General features: G+C 37.8%; 1 protein-coding gene across 2 annotated transcripts in view; it reads right to left on the reverse strand.

Moving 5' to 3' along the window:
- Spt5 (Transcription elongation factor subunit Spt5) overlaps window positions 1-22,339 on the reverse strand; it is a 457,857-nt gene that overhangs the window by 65,430 nt on the left and 370,088 nt on the right. For both annotated transcript variants that reach the window (XM_090382503.1, XM_090382504.1), the window contains exons 22-23: window positions 11,307-11,421; window positions 5,489-5,682 (exon numbers count right to left, since the gene is read on the reverse strand). In XM_090382503.1, coding sequence (XP_090238629.1) covers window positions 5,489-5,682; window positions 11,307-11,421 — 309 coding nt within the window. The remainder of the gene's footprint in view (window positions 1-5,488; window positions 5,683-11,306; window positions 11,422-22,339) is intronic.

Here is a 22,339-nt window from a genome sequence, read left to right on the forward strand (position 1 = left end):
CTCCACCAGCTCCACCACATCCTCCTCGTTGACCTCCAAGCCCAAACTCTTGCCAATGGTCACAATCTCGTTTACTAGAGTTAAATCTGTCTCCTCGAAGTCTCTATCAGGCAAACAACCTGACCAAAGTCTCCTCCAGGCAGATTGAAACGTGCGGTTAGAGACATTGTTCCATGCCTTGTCAATGAGGTTTATGCAGTGGAGGATATGGAAGTGATCCTTCCAAAAATCACGCAGGGTCAAATCCGTGTCGTTGGTCACCCGGAAAAAAGAGCCTTTGTATATAACTTCTTGAAGTTGGAAATTACTTGCTGGTCTATGGGCTGGATGAGAGGAGTGGTGTTAGGAGGCAGAAATCTGACTTTTATGAAGTCGTATTCAACATCAAGGTCTTCTTCCATACTTGGAGGATGGGCAGGAGCGTTGTCCATAACCAGCAGACACTTAAGGGGCAAATTATTTTCCTCAAGGTATTTCTTGACAGTTGGCATAAAAACTTCAGTCAACCACTCCATAAAAAGTAATCTTATTATCCGAGCCTTGCTATTTGCTCTCCACAATACCGGAAATTTACCCCTTAGCACTTTATTGCATTTAAAAGCGTGCGGATTTTCATAGTGGTAAACTAAAAGAGACTTAATCTTACAATCCCCACTTGCATTAGTGCACAATAAAAGTGTAAGCCTGTCCTTCATTGGTTTGTGGCCAGGCAGTGACTTTTCCTCTTGGGTTATGTACCGGAAGTTTACCCTTTAGCACTTTATTGCGTTTAAAAGTGTGCGGATTTTCAGAGTGGTAAACTAAAAGAGACTTAATCTTACAATCCCCACTTGCATTAGTGCACAATAAAAGTGTAAGCCTGTCCTTCATTGGTTTGTGGCCAGGCAGTGACTTTTCCTCTTGGATTATGTAGGTCCTTCTTGGCATTTTTTTCCAAAAAAATGAGCAGCAAAGCAACATGCACAAAGTACGGGAAGTGCTGTGGCCCAAGAGAGAACACTATTATGAGAGTTTGAAGAGTCAGGTGGATGCTGTCGAAGGAATTAAAATGGGGGTAGGGGCCTCATCAAGCTCTCAGCTGCACAAATCAATGACAGAACTCACTCTCGTACACTAGGCAACATGGCAGCAATCTTCAAGGCAGAATGCACTGGCCCACAGGAACTAGTTATTGTTGTGAACTCAATTGTCAGGGAAAAGAGAAATATATTGTGCAAAAAGGATAGGTGGAATAGGACCAGGTTATGTCTGCCAGGGGCAAAGTTGATGTTGTTGTAGAGCAGATATCTTTCAGAGGCACAAAAGGTGATATCGTTGTACATATTGTTGGAAGTGTTTGCAATCCTACCCAGACACGATGGTAGGAAGTATATGATGAGAGCCTTGTCAATCAATTCAGCCCTGGAGAGACTGTGCAAGGCTGATGGGGTAGAATTTTTTTCAGCGTGGTCTGTGCTTGCTAACAGGAGAAACTGCTTCTACAGGGATGGGATACACTTAAATAGAAAGGACGCAAGAATATTTGCTGATGCTATTGAGGCAGTTAGGTGGGTCAGAAACTGCTAGCTTGGCGGGGGGAATTCACAGGCTAATAGTTTAACAGTAGCCACAGCAGAGGTGGAAGTGATTCTTGCACTGTTTCTATTGGAATGAGCAGCAGCCTGGAAAGCAAGTTGCTCAGGATTTCAGGAACTGCTGGGAGTCATGAAACAAGTAAATACATGGGCTGTTTTTGGGTAACTAAGAGTAACAACAGGTGCATGTATACTTGCTTGTACACCAATGCTAGGAGCACAGTAAATAAATTTAATGCATTTGAAGTGTTGGTCAAGACATCAAAGCTGAATATTATTGGGATATCAGAGACGTGGTGTCTCACAGATATAAGGAATGCAGAACTGGGATTTGGGGAGTACAATATGTATAGAAAGGATAGACAGTACAGGAAGGGAGGAGGAGTCATGTTATTAGTTAATAGATTTGATAATTGAGAGCTATTAATGCTCGATAATTCCTATATTCTATTATATTATAAATCAACAGGGATTACCTTTATTTTAGATATAGGAAGCTTCTTTTCCAACTCTCCTAGTCCAACTCGCTAATAATTCTTTAGGATGGCGATATCAATTTTGTGCACAGGTGGGACATCTTCCCCACTGTCAGAACCGTAGTGTTCAGACCGTATTAGTTAAGAAACACAACTCTATGGAGGTGCAGCCAGTTGACATGGGTGGACAGTGCAGCATTGAGTCAGTTTGGTGTGAGATAAGCATGGAGAAAGCAAAATTGAGAGTAGGAGTGTGTTGCCGACTGGGCTAGCCAGGTGGCTAAAGTGCCTGCCTGCCAACCCAAAGGTCGCAGGTTCGATTCCTGCCTTGGGCTTGGATCAGAGTAAAATGCAAAAACTTTGGGAGGTGCATTATGACCACAGAAGCCGATGTGACAACAACTAACAAAAAAAAAAAAAAAAAAAGGAGTGTGTTATAGGCCTAATGGCTCTGATGAGTATATTGAACAACTGTACAGAGAAATAGTGTGCCAGTAAATCAGATTGTCTTATAATGGAGGATTTTAATTTCCCAGATATTGACTGGAACTTGTAGGATGGTCACTCACACACTAGCAAGGCTTTTGTGGATTTATTGTTTTCTACAGCAGCATGTTCGGGAAGCAACCGGGGGGGGAAGTAATACTGTTGATCTGATTATCACCAGTGATTATTCATGCATAAAGAATTTACAGATAAAGGAACCAGTAGGTGGCAGCGATCAAATTGTACTGATGTGGGATTTACTTAAAGATTTAACTACCATCAGGGGTAAAGGGACAGGACTTTGCTTTCGTAACGGTGATACTGTAGTCACCTTTACTTTTTTTTACTTTACTCAGAGATTTTTTAAAATTCTATACTGCGGGACCAATTAATGATGTTACCAACAGCAAATTCTAAATGGGAAGCATTCAAGGAAATAATCCGGCAAGCTACTAGGCTTCTCATGCCAACTAAGAAATACCGTTCTAGGTTTAGACTTAAATGGATGTCACATGAACTAATGAGACTCGTGCAGAGAATAAAAATGCAGGGGTTGCATATAAATTATCAGGTGACGTAGAAGCCTATGGTAGATATAAGCTAGTCTGTATCAAGTCACAAAGGAGGTTAGGCAAGTGAAGGAAAATTATGAGAAAACTTTGGCGAATGATGCAAAAAAAATAAAAATAAAATAAAATAAACTCAGCAAAGACTTCTTTATTTATATAAATTCGAAAAGGAAGGTGATGAATCAGATTGGCTCACTTGATATCGATGGTTTGACTGTAGATGATCCTGCTCATATAGCTGCCAAACTGAATGAGTATTTTGCATCTACATTCACACGAGGAGTTATTCATGGGGGGGAAGGCCAGAAGTTAATCAAACTCTAACAGGGAGTTAAATGATTTTGTAATATATATTGTAATAACCAAGAGCAAAGTGGAGGAGAAATTGTTGAAGTTAGACATAAGAAATGCACCTGGGATGGATGGGATCTGTCCAGTTATATTAAAGGAGGCGGCAAAGGAAGTAAGCAAACCCTTATTCATAATTATGAGAGCATCATTGGACTTAGGGGAGGTCTCCACGGACTGGAGATGTGCAAATGAATCTCCACTTCACAAAGGGAGATCAAAGGGTGACACGAGTAATACAGAAATGTTAGTTTATATTCTCTTTGGGTGAAAATAATGGTGTCACTGATTAAAGAAGCATTGCAGGATCATCTGACAAGACTGCAGTAACAATTCAGACAGAGCATGGGTTTGTTAAGGGGAAGTCTTGTCTGACCAATTTGATTGGATACTATGAACTGGTCACAAAGGAACTGGATGCAAAAAATAATTTTGATATCATATACTTGGATTTCAGGAAAGCTTTTGATACCATTGCACATGGAAGACTACTGTACAAATTGGAGCAGTATGGTATTAAGGGCAAGTTGCTACAATGAATAAAAGGATGGGTTAGTGGGAGAAGACAGAGATTGGTAATCAATGGACTAATGTTATACGTGGTGTCCCCCAGTGTTCGGTGTTGGGCCCATTGTTGTTTTGTATGTATATTTATCAATGATATTGATGAAGGTATATCAAGCTTAATGTCGAAGTTTGCAGTGATAAAAAGGTTGGCAGGGTTGTTAATGACAGTACGCTACTGCAAAAGGTTGTAGAAAAGTGGTAACTGAAGTTTAACATTGACAAATGTTAGAGACTGAGGGGTAATTGTGCAATCAGATATGAAGTGGTGTTATCATGGATTCTTGTGAATGATATACAGGAATTTTGCTAGCAGGGTTAAGGAGGTGATTATCCCCTTGTATTATCCCCTTGTATAAGGCAATGGTCATGCCACACCTTGAGTACTGTGTACAGGTCTAGAAGCTTAATTTTAGGAAGCACGTTGAGCTGCTGGAATGAATAAAGAGAAGGGCTACAAGATTTGTGAATGGAACAAAGTGTTGCTCTTACAAAGAAAGAGCTTAAGTCCTGCAAATTTCAGCATCTGGAGAATAGGCACCTATGAGGCGATCTGATTGAGGGCTTGAATGGATCGAGCAGGCTCAATGCTGATGGGGCATAAACTGCAATTGAGGAAATTTACCTTTGCTGAAACAAACTTCCATTTGTCGTTGTGAAAGTAGATAGCTTAAATAAATTCAAAGAAGAAATGTACAAACTTCTGGAGCAAATGGGAATATCTGATTGCCGCCCCCCACTCTGATGCTGTATAAGCTTGTTTTATTGCATCATATGCCTCTACTAATGCTAATATGTGTTACTGTGACTGAAAGTTCCATTTGTTTTGTTACCTATGAATAAAAATATGTAAGTGCAAATTTTTAGTCTCCAGAACTATATTTTTGATAAGTTCGAAAATTCGAACAAATCGGAAGTCCGAATTACCCCTGGTTGCAATTAGTTCGGATTATCTACCTCTATTGTATATTATTTATGATAAGCCTAAGGCATTTTATTAGCTCATTTTATAAATTTATTATTTGCACCTTTTGAAAGTGCCCATTTTGAGTTACACCATCACTCTGTTGTCCAATGAAATGCCATCACATTACTAATATAATGTAACAGAAAATTCTCTCTTTGGAGAAGTTTTATTTATTAGTAGCTCAGCATGAGGCAATTTGTGGTGGTAAGCTTCAATTTGAGAGATAAATAAATTTCATTAGACTTAGTGTGTTTTTACATCCGTGCTATAAAATACGATGTATGTCCTACTACAGCTGAACTATCTTTACAGTGCGGTCTAATTTCAAAACCTTCTTTAATGGGAAAAATGGGAGAGAAGTTGTTTTGGATGCAATAAATATGGATGATATTTATTCAGTACAATTAAAACTTTAGCCTGAAGTAAACGGTTCTAATTATTTTAATTTAAAATTTGTGCTTTGATCACCAGCAAAATTAAACTCAACCAATCAACAATTCATACCTTGAAATCCAGTAGGTGACGGCGTTGGTTGGTAAGGGGAATATGTGTGATCTGAACTGTACATTCCTGTACTTCCTGGAGTTTGTGGAGTATAGGGCCCTTGTGGAGTTTCAGGTTGGTAACCGGGAGTTGCATGGTTATAACTTGGTGATGGAGAAGGCTCATCAAAGTGATAATCCTCAAAGTCGCCAGATCTAAAACAAAATCAATACGAAATCAATTATAACTTTTATTAAATAAAAGGAGATGAAGTTGTTGTTGTTATTTGGTTTTTAGGAGCATTAGCAACTAAGGCCATATTGCTCAGGGGATATGCGGTGGTCATTTCCTGACCTTTCCGCATCCTCCGTATTTGGTGGTCACGGGCTCGAACCCCTGCCTGATCAAGAAGCATGTGCTACGCACTGCTGCTCCTGCCCACCTGGCTATGGAGGCGCCGAGATGAAGTTGTGAAACTACAAATGAACTATAACTTCAATCATTAATTAATTTATACTGCAGATGTAAAAAAACTGTGAAATAGATATTAAGAATAACTGTTGTTGAATTCTTTGATTCCTATAGCTAATGACCACAGTGGACCACTGATTTTCATAACAATATTTAAACTTAAACAGCTAGTCCACACTAAATTCCAAAAATCATCATAAGGACTAATTTACTGGCTTTTTCTGAAAAGCAGATAATATTTTCTACACTGAAAAATTATGTAATTCGCAACAGTTTTTAAGAATACATGTACATATTCGGCTGCAACCAATTTTTTGAAGGTCATCCAAAAGATACTAAATGGGTTGCTATCCTTGTAGTTTGCACAATTCAGATTTCTGAACAATCTCTTCTCTGGTGAGGTTTTCACACCAACAACATACAAATTACATATATAACTTGATAATATAAATTCCTAACCTAACCATGTGTACAAGTCATTTCTTATTTGGCCTTAAAACTGCATCCAATAGGATGCATTTTTAAAATATTAAATATAATAATAGATATCTTAACTATAAAATTATGGAGAGATCATTATCTGCCCCTAAAGACGAAACTGAGAATCATTGATTTGTTAATTTTTCCAGTTGCCACTTATGGAACCTGAAAAGAGTTGACAGGAAGAAAATTGAGGCATTTGAAATGTGGTGTTACAGGAGAATACCGTGTATTTCTTACTTGGATTGAAGAACAAATGAGTGGGTATTGAATAAAACTGGCAGGCCTAAAATTCTTCTTCACAGCATCAACAAAAGTAAACAGGTTTTTTTGGTCATATAGTAGGGGAAAACTTTCTGTTGAAGAATATAATGGAAGGAAAAACTGAGGGGAAGAGGTGCAGAGGAAGAACTGCAACTAGGTGGAAGGATGGGATCAGTGAACTTCTGGGCATGACACTTTTCCAAAGCTGCTCGTATAGCACACGATCGACGCAGTTGGAGGAATTTGTTGCATATGTACGGAGATTTAAAGAAGGACAAAACAGTTCCAGTCTATGCTGCTAAAATATGGGATTTACTCAAAGAGGTAACTACCATCAGGGGTAAAGGGAAGGGTTATTGCTTTTGTAAAGGCAACTACGATGATCTGAGACAGTATTTAAATTCTATACAGTGGGACCAACTGATGATGTTACGAACAGCAAATTCAAAATGGGAAGCATTCAAAGAACTTATCTTGGCTTTACATACCAACTAAGAAATATTGTTCAAGGTTTAGGCCTAAATGGATGTCAGATGAACTAATGAGACATATGACAGAGAAGAAAAATGCATGGGATACATATAAATTAACATGTGACACAGAAGCCTATGATAGATATAAGCTGATCTGTAACCAAGTTACAAAGGAGGCTAGGCAGGCGAAGGCAGATTACGAGAAATCTTTGGCAAAGGATGTAAAGAAAAACAGCAAAGAGTTCTTTACTTATGTAAACTCTAGAAGGAAGGGGATGAATCAGATTGGTCCACTTGATATCGATGGTTCAACTGTTGATGATCCTACTCAGGTAGCAAACAAACTAAATGAATATTTTGCATCGACATTCACACATGAGGAGTTATTCAGCGAGGGGAATGCCAGAGGTGTATTCAAGTCTGGCATTAAGCTAGATAATCTTGTAATAACTGAGAGTAAAGTGGAGGAAAAATTGTTGAAGATAAACACAAGAAAGGGGTGGATGGGATCTAATCAGTTATATTAAAGGAGGCAGCGAAGGAAGTAAGCAAACCCTTAGCCATAATTATGAGAGCTTCCTTGGACTTAAGGGAGGTACCCATAGACTGGAGATGTGCAAATGTGACCCCAATTCACAAAGGAGGATCAAAGGCTGACACAAATAATTATAGACCTGTGAGTTTAACTTCTGTTTCGGGAAAATTAATGGAGGCACAGCAGGATATCTAGACAAGACTTCAGTTATAGCTCGAACACAGCATGGTTTTGTTAAGGGGAAGTCTTGCCTGACCAATTTGATTGGATACTATGATGCAGTCACAAAAGAACTGGATGCAGGGAATAACTTTGATATTATATACTTGGATCTTAGAAAGGTTTTTGATACTGTTGCACATGGAAGACTGCTGCACAAATTGGAGCAGTGTGGCATTGGAGGCAAATTGCTGCCATGGATAAAGGGGTAGTTGAGGGGGAGAAGACAGAGTGGTAATCAATGGACACTGCTCATCGTGGACTAATGTTATTAGTGGAGTCCCTCAGGGTTCAGTCTTGGGTCCATTATTGTTTTCTGTATTTATAAATGATACTGATGATGGTATATCAAGCTTAATGTCCAAGTTTGCAGACGATACAAAGGTTGTCAAGGACACTACTGACACTATACTGCTGCAACAGGATCTGGAAAGGTTGAGCAGATGTGCTGAGAGGTGGCAAATGAAGTTTAACATTGACAAATGTAGTACTACATATGGGAAACAGCAACCCCAGAGCAACGTATCAACTCTGTGGTACTACACTGACAGTGGTAGAGCATGAAAAGGACCTGGGGGTAATTGTGCAGGTAGATATGAAGTTCTCTGAGCAGTGCAGATGGGCTGCAAGAGTAGCTCATGGTGTCTTGTCAATGATATATAGGAATTTTTCTAGCAGGGATAAGGAGGTGATTATTCCATAAGGCAATGGTCAGGCCACACCTTGAGTACTGTATACAGGTCTGGAGGCCTCATTTCAAGAAGGATGTAGAGCTGCTGGAACGAGTACAGAGAAGGGCAACAAGATTAGCGAATGGAACAAAGGGTTGCTCTTACGAAGAAAGGCTTAAGTTTTGCAAATTACAGTGTCTGGAGACTAGGCACCGGCGAGGTGATCCGATAGAGGTGTATAAAGCCTTGAATGGTTTGAGCATGCTCAATGCTGATGGGATTCTTCCTCTTGGTCAGAATAATCACTTGAGAGGGCATAATTTCAAATTGAGGAAAGACAGATGTAGGACAGATGTGCGGATATTTGCCTTTAGCCAGTGGGTAGTTGGTTGGTGGAACAGACTTCCATCCCTTGTCGTGGAAGTTGATAGCCTAAATAAATTTAAGGCTCAGCCGGACAGGTATTTCGAACGAACGGAGGTGTGAAGTGGAAGTTTTTTTTTGGCTGATGCTGCATAAGCTTGCTTTCTTGCATTATATGCCTCTATTAATGCTAATGCTAATATTTTAAAAGACAATAAAGATGTTTTCGTCAGTGAAAGCTGACTTGTGTGTGTGTGGGGGGGGGGGGATTATAACTAACTCAATTAATGATAAGAATATGGTAAACTCTTGTTATAAACTCGTGCTTAAAATACTATCCTTCTTTCAGCATTCTTTCTTCTGGTCCTATGATCAACCCCATGAAGTGGCATATAGTAGTAGTAGTAGAGGCATGTGATGCAAGAAAGGAAGCTTAGCATCAGCCAAAAAAAAAAAAAAATTCACACAATCATTCCCTCTAAAAGTTTGTCCAGTTCCTCCTTGAATATATTCCATGATTTGGCTGGAATTAACTGTATTGCACTATGCCAAAAGCAGAAGGAGATTATATCGAAGAATATTAACAGTGTAAATATTTATTATTGAATAAATTTTTGCAATGCTTGCTAAACTTTTTGATCAAAGCATGTATATATGCATAAGTAGAGCACTAGCTCATGAAAACTTATAAAATTTTCATCTATCTCACAGTAGAATAAAGGTTAAACTTCTGGTTCAAGGGTTGTTAAAATGCGGTCTTTTGATTTTTTTCATTCACTTAGGCCTTGTGGCAACTAAGGTGGAGCCCTAGTGAGCAAAATTTTGCTTTATATATATTTTTGATAATTTTATTGAACTTTAATTCACAAATTCAAAACCTCCAAAAGCATGAGCTGCAGAGGAGCTAAGCAAGTTTATATATTTTTTTTGTACGTGCTTTCCAAAATCATTCTATTTTAACATGTACTCATAATATGTAAAATTATAATTCCATCATATATGCAATCATTTTTGCATATATAATGCAGAAGAGGTGTGGCAATCAAGTTCCTGGACTGGTGCTGTTGCCATCATGTTTTATGAGGTGAAAAAAAAACATGGAAGTGATATGTTGCAGTTCAAACTTCTCCAGCAGATGGCGGTATTGAGATTGTCCAGTAGTCTCACAGGTTGCAAGTAACAATCAGTTTCATTAGTGTCATTAATATTCAATGCCCTAATTTTGCAATGGGGCAATGAACGAATACCATTTGTTTTAACCTGGGAGATCTGAAACAGAAACATTAAATCATATCAGATGATTTTCACAATAGCCCAAGCAGTTGGTATTCAACCATTTGAAATGAGGATAGAGTTGCAAAAGTTTGGGAAATTGTAGCAAGAGATTAGCATTTCACCCTTAGAATAAAGGTTGGTGAGTTGGATATGAATAAGGAGATGATCTGTAAAATTCTGCATGATTTAGAGAAAAGGAAGGCCTATGCAAAATTGTTCATAGACCTTCCTTTTGCACAACTGTGCCATCGGTACAGGTCCGCCTGTACACAGACTAAAAGAGGCAACAAAGTGTCATTATAAGAAGACACTTCATCCACAGTTATTAAGCAAATCCTAATTTCCTTGACTGTATTGTCACTAGAAATGAGTGTTGGGTGTTTCAGTATGAGTGATGAAGCATCAGCGCATGAAGTGGACTTCAAAATCATCACCAAGGCAGAAAAACATTTTGTTTAGAGAAGTCCAAGGATCAAGATGCTGCTGATCATGTTTTTTGACAAACGGGGAGTGATTTACAATGAATTTGTACCTGAGAGAGAGAGAGAGAGAGAGAATGCATGCTGTGCTCTATGTACAGGTAGTCCAAAGTGTACTGAAGTGCATTTCCTGGGTGAGGTCCCAATTTCTAGAGAAAGGCAGCTGGTTCTTATTGTATCTTCACAACAAGTGTGGAATCAGTGGGGGCAGACAATGCCCCACTCATTCTGCACTTGTGAAGATATTTCTGATGAAACCTGGCATCGCATAGCTCAACCATTCACCTTACTATCCCAATCTAGCACCAGCAGACTTCTTCCTCTTTCCCAAGGTGAAAACTGCCCTCAAAGGAAAGAGATTTGTTGAAGACATAAAGAAAAACGTTTGCACTGAACATCATCATTGGATGCCTTTACTTACAGAAACGTTTAGAGCAGTGTAATAAGTGCATTCCAATTAGATGGGGATTAGTTTGAATAAAAATAAAACCATTTTACTGCACAAGTCTTGGAACTTGATTACCACACTTCATATAATGACTGTCCATAAAATGGTAACTACTGTATTGTCAGATGAGATTCATTTACAAATCAAATGACTATACATACCTAGCTGGAGTATTAGAATTTGATGGATCCCAAGCACCGCCGTGGCTAGGAGTGCGGCTACCTTCATGAAGAGGAGTCTGGCTGCCATAATGTGGAGTTCGGTTACCCAAGTTACCTATATATAATTTGAAAGGATCAAAATGCAAAAGCAGTTGCAGAAATACATGTCAGTTTGTATGAACATAAAGAATAGTGAATTGCACTATGGGTATAAACAAAGTTACTATAATTAAATATGAATTATTTGCACCCTGGTCTAATCTAATTTCAGATTTGATTCAGATGTGACTGTATAATGTGTTTGTTTTAGATAAGAAAACAAATTTTCGACAGATGTGTAATGTTGAAGAATAACTTCCAAATTGACAATAAATAGTGTTTTAAAGCCTTGTTTTTATTTTTTTTTTTACTTAACGTTTTTCTAATATTAATTTCTAATTAATATTAGAAAAACGTAATTACTAAAGGATTACATAGGGTTTTTTAAGTTCATTTCATTACATGAATTTATTTTAAATTAGGAGATGCTTAAATCATGTGCTGGCAACAAATTTTCAGTTTTATTGAAATGTACTAGTAGGTACACAGCCCTTGAACAAGTAGAGATACACTATGAAATGGCATTCTAGTATGCTGTATTATGTGATTACTATTCATCCAGCCAATTCTGCTGAATATGTTAATTACGCAGAAATCAGAATTTACCTTTATTTTCATAGTCATTTAATTAAAATATAAACCTTCAGTCTGTTACTTAACTTTGTATATTAACGTGTATACATTTTATTAATTTTAGCCCTCCCCATCTTGCCTAAGAAAGATTCCACAGAAAACCTGAAATGTAGTCTACAAAGTCTTACTAGCTGAGAATACTCAATCAAGGCTTTGTATGTTCTAGCATGTTTCAATAAAACTAAGATTCCTTACCAAGTTAAGTAGGTCCTCATATATTGCTCTTATACTTGACTATAATGCATTATGCAAAATGACACAAAATGACTATTACAGCAGAGCCATACTACTCAACAATCTGTCGTTGTTCAGGTGCATGGCTCCTCTTGCTGTTTTGGCACCCGCACCTTAATATAAAAAGGCTCCTATCTTTCATTAACAGATTCTCTTAAAGAATCAAACTGGTTATTACATTTTTAAACTAACCTTTTAACAACAAACAACACAAAACACTATCCAATAATTAGTAATTGGATGATGGTTAGCTAAATTCCTGAGTTACAAAAGATAATAATAAAAAAAAAATAATAAAAAAAAAAAAAATAAAGAATTAAAAGTTGTCTTCATCACATGGTATTCTGTGCTGTGGCATAAAGACAAAAGATATCGGTCAAAACATGATATACAAATTTCAGATTATTTTTGTCATTTACTATTGTAAATTACAAAAACAATGCACTGCTTTTAAGTGCATATTGTTAAAGTTGGTAGAGCTGTAAATAAATAAATAAAAATAACATATATATCACAAATAACTCAAACTTGACAGAAAACCAGAATAAAACTGAACATACTGGAAAGCTGAAAACGCTCAATTATCAGACTAGAAGAGTTCGCAGGCATGCTAAGGGATCTAGTAGGGGAGGGGCCTTGAAAAAAAAAAAAAAAAAAAAAAAACAGTTGAGTACTGCTATGCAAGTCATATCGCATGAACAACACATTCTCAATAATCTCGAGTCGAAGGCTTTTCAGAAAACACTTCTGGTTTATTGTAAGTTTTTTTCTACCTTTAATTTAAGCATACCAAAACATAATCAAAAAATTTAATCATCAATTTTACTGCTTTTCTGTTGAGAATAAGTTATATTATAAATAAATCTACAGTAATGTGATCCAAGAGTGGAGCATCTTGGGGAAGTCCGAGTCTTCCCCAACCAGATCATGTTAATAGGCATGAAGACAGGTAACAGCGAGTTCTCGAAATGTAGCCATAAATAGTTTATTTGGCATTGACGTGTTCAATTCCTTAAAATTGTACCCATTCAACAATAAATTACTCAATCTCCCAGTGATATTACAGTGTAGCTCTATCAATTCATTAATGTAACCATGGGGTTTTGTCAATGATATACAGGAACTTTGCAAGACAATGATTAGACCAAATCTTGAGTAATGCATACAGGTATGGAGGCCTCATTTTAGAAAGGATGTAGAGCTGCTGGAAACGGCAATTAGATTGATGAAGGGAACGAAAGGGTGATATTACCATGAAATGCTTCAGGTGTGCAAAATGCAGTGTCGGGAGACTAGACACATGTGAGGTGATCTGATTGAGGTGTTTAAGGCTCTGAATGGATTGAGCAAGCTCAGTGCTGATGATATTCTTCCTCTTGCTCAAACTGCACACACACGCGGGGTGCATAGGTTTGCCTTCAATCAGTGTTCGGGTGATTGTTTCACAACTTTCCATCTGTAGTGTAAGTGGGTAATTTGAATAAATTTAAGGAAGGACTAAAAAAATCAATTTAAGGGATTTGGGAAGTTTTTTATATTATTATTTTTTTTAGGCTGATGCTTTGTAAGCTTGCATCACATGCTGAGACTACTACTATTACCTCTAGATTACTAGAGGTAACAGTAGTAGTGGCAACATGTGATGCAAGCTTTAACATGCAGCATCAGCCAAAAAAAAACACACCTGCAAGGTGATCTGATTGAGGTGAATAAGGTCTTGAATGGGATAAGCACACTGAATTCTGGTGGGATTCTTCAGCTTGCTCATATTACGAACCTGATGGGGCATAAATTCAAATTGAGGAAAGCAGTTGTAGAATAGATGTGCTGAAATTTGCCTTTAGCCAGCAGGTGGTTAATTGCTGGAATAAATTTCCACATGTTGGTGTGGAAATCGATAACTTAAACAAATTCAAGGAGGAACTGGACAAGCTTTTTTAGGGATTGGATGCGTGAAACATTTTTTTCGCTGATGCTACATACGCTTGCTTTCCTGCATCACATGCCTCCTAATGGACTACTACAGTTAGTTCTGCTATAACATGCATTACTACTAAAGTTAGTTCTGTTATAACATGCATTTTGACAACTTGTTTTTGCTCCAGCGCCACTGATATATTAGGGAACAATGCGAGTATAATGTGATTTTCGCGTTGGCTCATGCATGATTTCAGCTGTGAGTAACAACACCAGGTCTGAATGTAGCAACCTGCGCAGCAATACACACAAGTTTACAAAGCTTAAAAAATGTCAAATGTCAAATATGTGAGAGCTATACTTCCCATTCACTGTAGTTGTATTGGTCAGACACACTGTTGTCATTCGCTGTATTCACAAGATAATAGGTGATACTGTAGGCCGACTCATGTTTTCAGGATCTCACATTTTTATGTTCGAACAGAAATTTTGTAAGGCGTGATAACGTGAGCAGAGGAGCACATTTCTGGAGGTCACTACCATAAAACAATAAAAACAATTTGCAGTTCCCTGCTTACTGGGCTTTCTGATAGTGCAATCTATTATAAATGGGCAGTAAACTCTATCTTATTGCATTTGCTATAATACCGATAGCTAAAATTCTGTGGGTTATCATGGTGAAATGTGTTTGCCCTTCCATAAAACCTTTAATCATATAAAAACATTAATAAAATTTCAGAATCTTCTCTTCCTTCCTATTTTTAATGCACAAAATGTTAATGCATATCTTGGGCAATTTTTCTTGACTTAGCCGAGTGATCAGGAGCGTAAGTGCAGTAGTCAACCTTTCCCCATCTCTTCCATCATGCAGTATGATTGATGACTTTTGAGGTTATGATGAACATCGTGATGAGATCCATAGATTCCGTAGATTTCGAGGGTACAGCTCTAAAATGGTGTTTGCAGGTAGGCTGCTAGTTAGTACACCGAACCTATTAGTAACTCTCTAGGAGGCTTCCGGATCAGCTAGTGTATAATCTTGCTACCTGTACTCTGCCAGATAGTGACTGGAGGTTGTTGTTGTTATTTGGTTTTTAAGAGCATTAGCAACTAAGGCCATATTGCTCTGGGGATATGCCGTGGTCAATCCCTGACTTTACCACATCCTCCGTATTTGGTGGTCACCGGCTTGAACCCAGGTCTAATCAAGAAACGTGTGCTACGCACTGCTGCTCCTGCCCACCTGGCTACGGAGGTGCCAGTGACTGGAAGGAGTCCAAGTAGTGTGTATGCGGGGGGCATTGTCAAGTCCATGTTATGTCAAGGATCTGGGTATGTCCTTACCACGCGTATGCCATATCCAAAAATTTCATTACTTCATACAGCATGTCCCACCCCTTTTCTTACTATTGAATACACCACGAATAGTGAAACTAATACAATAAGCTTATCTGCGAAAAGATCTAAACCTCCCAAACACTTCCTAATTAATTTCACAAATATACGTGGTCTCAATTCTAATCTCAACGATGTCCATTTCCATTTGCAGTCTGCCAAACCCCATGTACTTTTTCTGATAGAATCTCAGTTATCGGTTGATTCAACTACTGCTCATCTCAGATGTCCAAATTATTCGTTGTATGATTCCTTTTGCCTCAAAGGTGGTACTTGTGCATATGTCTATTCTGATATTCCTGGTTAGAGAATTGGTAATTTGAAATCTCCTCTGGCTTTAAATCTCTCTACCTCATTCTGTCAAATCCATCTGTTGTCTCTACCATTCTCCCAACTCCACTAATCATTTGGAGCTCTTTGACTTCCTCTCTTTTCAACTTGACTTTCTCCAGTCCAACATTCCTAACAGTGAGGTAATTTTCCTTGGTGATTTTAATGTTCACAACTCTAGCTGGTTCCGTTTTCTTGTCACACCGACCCAGCTGGTCGAGATGCTGAGGATTTTGCAATTACTAATGACCTTGCACAGATTGTTCATTTACCTACAAGAATACCAGACAATCCTAATCATACAGCCAACATACTTGATCTGTTTCTCACAAACAACCCTTCCAAGTACACGGTTGAAGTGAGAGGTCCTTTAGGCACTTCAGATCACAACTTGGTGATTGTCTCTTCTCCAATGGAGCCTTTATCTCATGGCTATTCCCAACCTCGTGTTGTTTGGCATTACAAGAATGCAAAATGGGATGACCTGCGAGATTTCTTTTCTTCTTTTCCTTGGTCGGATTACTGTTTCATAACTTCTGATGTCAACATTTGCTCAGATCGGGTCAGTGAAATTATTCTTGCAGGAATGGAATCCTTTATCCCACACTCCACTTTAAAATCTCGTCCTTTATCTAAACCTTGGTTTTCCAATAAATATGCTAAGGCTGTTCAAGAGAAGAACATTGCATATTGTAATTGGCTTGTTTCTAATTATTCAGTTTCATTTTCTGCCTACACCAATGCTCGCAACAATTGTAAAGCAGTTATCAATCTAAACTAGAGTTTGAACAGGCTAAGAATAGAAAACTTGCTTCTTGCCCTAATGGTAGCCGAGCATTCTGGTCTCTTGCCAAAGCCATTGGCCGCAACTTTTGCCCAACTCTGCTCCTACCTCTGTCCAAACCAGATGGTTCTGTTGTCACTTCAGCCAAGGAAAAAGCTGACCTGCTAGCATCCCATTTTTCTTCCAACTCATGTATTAATGATCTTGGTAAAACACCTACCATCATTCCCAACAAGCTCCATTCGATGCCTCCTGTGGTCTTCCGTCAAAAGGATGTCAGAAGGATTTTGACAAATCTTGATGCTAAGAAAGCTCCAGGTCCTGATGGTATCTCCACTTGTTCTCAAAACCTGTGCTCCTGAACTTACTCCTATTCTTTGCCGCCTTTTTTTCACTTTCTTATTCCAAAGGTGTTTTTCCTTCTGTTTGGAAATTTGCTCATATCCAGCCAGTTCCTAAAAAGGGTGACAAATCCCTCCCATCCAATTATTGTCCTATTGTAATTACTTCTACTCTTTCTAAAGTAATGGAGAAATTAATTAACTGCCAACTCTTAAACTACTTAAACCTTCCGCCTGGTCAATGATAGCCAGTATGGATTCCATCAGTGTCGATCCACTGGTTATATTCTGGCTTATGTTACCAATTTATGGACTAATTAATTGGAAAGGTTCAGTGAAACACAAATAGTTGCTCTTGACATCTCAAAGACTTTTGATCGTGTTTGACATAAAGGTATTCTAAACAAGCTTCCATCTCATGGTTTGCCAACTGTTTTTTGTAATTGGTTATTCAGTTTTCTCTCTGAGCGTTCATTGAGGATGATGGCTCTCTGTCTTCTAACTTCTTCACTAATGCCGGTGTCCCCCAAGGTTCAGTTCTTTCCCCCACTCTTTTCCTCTTGTATATTAATGACTTTCTTCCACTGACTGGAAATCCTATCTATAGTTTTGCCGATGATAGCACATTACATTTCACTTTCCATTTTGAGAAACCTTTCCCTGCTCAATCAGCTTAAACTTCTCGAAAATCTGCTACCAATTCCTCAATTGCCGATCTTCAGGTAATTCTCCAGTGGGGCCAAGACAAATTAGTTGATTTTTTTTTTTTTTTTATTACTCCAAAACAGCCGAAGCCTTACAGAGGAGGAATTTTACAGTAGCAATACAGTAATCATTCTATTTACAATCTGTACCCAATGTCAGGTATCAATATACAATTTCAAATATACAAGGTCAATTTACAACATATACAATGCATATCATACGTTACAAGCAATTTGCATTTGAGCAAAGCTGTGGTAATAGAGAAATTTGTATTTCTAAGCATTTTGTTGTTTTCTTTTCTTGAAAGTTCACATTAAATAGATGCATTGATTGATTTGTGTTATTATTCTTATTGTTATCCCTATTTTTTTTTTTTCCTAATTGTTATTTCTTATCTTTGTTCATTGAAAAAAAAAAATTTTTTTTTTTTTTTTTGGTTAAAGCTAAGTATACCTATCTTTATAGTATTATTATTGTTATTATTAAATTAGTCATTTATTTTCATTCTCTATTAGTTTGATTGTAAAACCTTTGTAGCTCTTTTTTGATATTAATGATTTCATTTAGGATATCAATGTTGGATTCATTCAGCAATTTTGTAGTTCTGTTGAAGTAATGGAATCTGAGTTGATCAGTTCTGAATGGCTCTTCTGCCAGCATATTTTGTCTTCTCAAGACTTTTGGAGGACAGCTGAAGTTGATGAGGTAGAGCAGCTCGGGGGCATCCAACTTTCCAGCCACGAGATGCATTAGGAATTTGCAGTCTGCCGCAGCTCTTCTTTGGTAGAGTGGTACAATCCCGAAGTGAATGTACCATTTCGTAGGATTTTGTGTTCAATTCCAACCTAGATTTGTACACCAGGAATCTGACTATGGATTTCTGAATACGTTCCAGTTGTTTTATAAGAATTTTGGTGTGAGGATTCCAGATTTGTGAGGCATATTCTAGAATTGGGTTGAACATCATTATGCAAGCTGTTTTTATGAGCTGTACGTCGGTGAAATCGAAGCAGATTCTTTTAACCAGTCCAAGGGATTTGGAGGCCTTAGCTGTAGTTTTATTTACATGTTTGTTGAAGTTTCCCTTCTCAGAAAACCATACTCCCAAATCTGAAACCTCATGTATTCTCAATAGCTTATGATTATTAGCTTTATAGGGATAATTAATCTTGTGTTTTTTGTGATAGTCTGCGACAGACATGGTGCAGCATTTGTTTAAGTTTAGTGTTAGACCATTGTTTGTGATCCATCGGGTGATGGTGTCTAGTCCATTTTCCAGTGGTTCACAGTCTTGTGTTGTTTTGATGGTTTTGTATATTTTCAAGTCATCTGCATATGAGAGCACTTTGATGTCAACATGTTGCATACAATCTTGTATGTCATTAATATATATAGCAAAGAGTAGTGGCCCCAGAGGAGAACCCTGTGGGACTCCCCTTTGTATATGGAAAGTGGAGGAGTATCTTCCTTCAAAATGAACTCTGCTTTTCCTGTTTTCAAGGAAGTTAGACATAAGTGATAAGGCATTACTTGATAAACCTATGTGCTTTAATTTGAGGCAAAGCAACTTGTGTGGTACTGAGTCAAAGGCTTTCTGTAGGTCCAGGTATATAATGTCTATCTGATTGTTATTGTCAAGGCTAAGTTTTATGTCATGTTCTATGGAGAGTAGGTTAGTCACTGTTGATCTGCCCATTAGGAAGCCATGATGAATGTGGCTGAATTTATTTTTCATGAAGGAGCAGAGTTGAGAGTAAAGGAGGTTCTCAATGATCTTGCTTAGAGGATTAGATTTGTGTATGGGTCGAAATGAGGAATGTGTCTTTAGCCCCCTTTTTAAAAAGAGAGGTGATAGTGGTTTCCTTTAATGTTCCGGGGAGTGATCCTTTATTGAAAATGGCTTTGATCAGATGTATAAGTTGTTGTTGCAAGACAACAAAGCAGTGTTTCCAGAGTGCCATGGGGAAACTGCCGGTGTTTGTGTCATAACTTAATTTAAATTTGTTGAGGGTATTCAATAAAGTCTCTGCATTGACTTCAAATTGTGTCAGGGTATCACTGAAATATGAGGAGGGAGAGGTGTTATCAAGCTTACTGCTGTGATCAGCTTTTTCAGTATATAGTTCACTGTAGAAATTTGTAAATTCATCTGATTGAATGGTCTCCATTTTGTTCATGTTTTTGTGTTTTTTATAACCCATTTTCCAATGCTTCCAGAATGGACCCATATCATGCCTGTTTAGCATTGCATTCTGTAGGTTAACTAAGTGATTTTGGTAGGCCAAATTGATATTGCTTTTTATTTGCCTTCTTAGATTGGAGAACTGAATGTAAATGTCATGTCTCTGTGTGTTTTTGAAATCGATGAACATTTGTTGTTTTTTTCTTGAGTAATTGAATAATTTCTTTTGTGAACCACATAGGAAATTTATTAGTGTTTGCCTTTGCATGGCTCTTGGGTGTATAGTTTTTGATAATTAGGTCTAAGTTGTTGTACAGCATGTCCAGAATTATATCTGGGTCTTGACTCCTAAATAATGGTTGCCAGTTGACATTTAAGATTTCATTTCTTATTTTGTCCCAGGGGGCTCTCCTAAAATTGAAGGAGCATTCCCTGACTTCATTGCTGATATATTTGGTCTTGATATCAAAGTCAAGCAATAAGGCTAGATGATCCGAGTGGAAATAATTGGGAGTATAGTTAATATTTACGTCAAAATTTGTGAAGACCAGGTCAAGGAGTTTCTCTTTTCTGGTGGGGGGTTTGCATTTTTGCTTCAGGTTGAGTCTGAGAAACATATCCTTCAGAAACTGCAATAGGTGGCTATTTTTATTGTAATGGTCTTCCTTGCCCAGTCCATGCTCAAAGTGATTTCAACCCTTCCAAAACCCAGTCTTGTTTTATATCTCGCAAAAAGGATTCTTCTGCTCCTATGTTTATCTTTGGTGACAATCCGGTTTCTACACAAAATGATATATCTATTTTGGGGATTACCCTGACTTCTAAACTCTCTTGGCTCAAGCACATTACAACTATTGCTTCCTCTGCATGTAAAAAACTTGGTTTTCTTTTTCGCTCTCGGTGTTACTTTTCTTCCAAACAGCTGCTCACTCTGTATAAATCGCAAATCTGCCCTACAATGGAATATTTTTCCCACATTTGGGGTGGTGCCCCCAAAACCCCTCTCAGGCTTCTTGATTCCATTCAGAAGAGGGCAGTTAGGTTAATTAATAATTCATCTCTAACAGAGTCTCTCCACTCGCTGTCTCATAGACATACTGTTTCTGCTGCATGGCTCTTCTACAGATACTTCCATGGGCACTGTTCTTCTGAAGTGGCTTCTATAACCCCCGCTCTTTCTCTTTCTTTCTTTCAAAACAGTCCGAACACGTGCAGCCACAAGCCAACATCCATTTACTGTCCAACTTCAAACTCACAGAACCAACTTTTCATCTTCCTCGTTTATTCATTCAACTGCCGTTTCCTGGAACAACCTTTCTTCATACGTATTTCCTGAAAATTACAGTCTACAGAAGTTCAAGTCCAATGTCAACAAATATCTTCTTTCGTCTTCTCAACCTCAAACTCAAGCACGGTACTAAGTATTATAGGTTCTAATACCTCTCGTGTTTGGGGTTTACATAAAAAAAAAAAAAAAAAAAGTACTACACACTTTTTGAGTGGACTGGGGTTCAAGCCTGTGACTGCTAAATATGATTAACATTTGTATTGATTGATTTATTGTATGCTCCACTGACTTGGTGGTCCCACTAGAGTATAAACAAGAACATGTTTTTTTTTTAACTGTTTTAAATTGTACAATATTAATAAAAAAAAAAAAAATAAAAAAAATCAGTGAACAAAAATAATTAGTATGTATGTATATATTACAGTGCTATATTTACTCTAATATTTATTTATTTTTTAAATATTTAAAATGTTTAAAACTGTGTTAGCAATTTTATTGGGTTTCTAACTCCCCCCCCCCCCCACCGAGTGCTCTGCTTCTATCCCTATTTTTACCCGTAAGCCCGCTTGTTTTTAATGTGCGAAATACCATAATGCAGAGATTTTTAGTAATACATGTACCGCATTATAGCAGAACTGAATGCACTACTACTCCCTATGGAGATTAATGTGACATGAAAGTGACCACATCAGACAGATGTGGTCACTTTCACAGGGTTTCCTCCCCACTGCCCAAATAAGACAAGGAAGAATGTGCTACTCCCACTTTCAGAGAGCAGAGGCCATTACTAGTGAAAATTATGTCCACGACTCGTCTCCGTGCACTAACCCCACAGTGTTATGGCTACTGAAATTTCAGAAGAGCAGAGAAGGCAGCTGCACAATAAGACAATCAAAGTCTGTATAAGGGCCATCAGTCCCAGGTGACAAATAGAGCAGATTGTTAATAATATCCTATTGTATTGTTAAAATTCTACTATATACAGGTACTCCCAGATTTATGTAATACTCAACTTACGTAAATTCGATTTTATGAGTTTTTGGCAGGCGGTGCACACCAAAAAAAAAAAAAAAAAAAAAAATGGAAACGTATTTTGCATCCTTTAGGAGTAAATGGAGGTATTGT

This window comes from Mastigoproctus giganteus, chromosome 10 (genome assembly GCF_048544385.1).
Source record: "Mastigoproctus giganteus isolate SK-2022 chromosome 10, ASM4854438v1, whole genome shotgun sequence".
In the NCBI taxonomy this organism is placed as follows: domain Eukaryota; kingdom Metazoa; phylum Arthropoda; class Arachnida; order Uropygi; family Thelyphonidae; genus Mastigoproctus; species Mastigoproctus giganteus.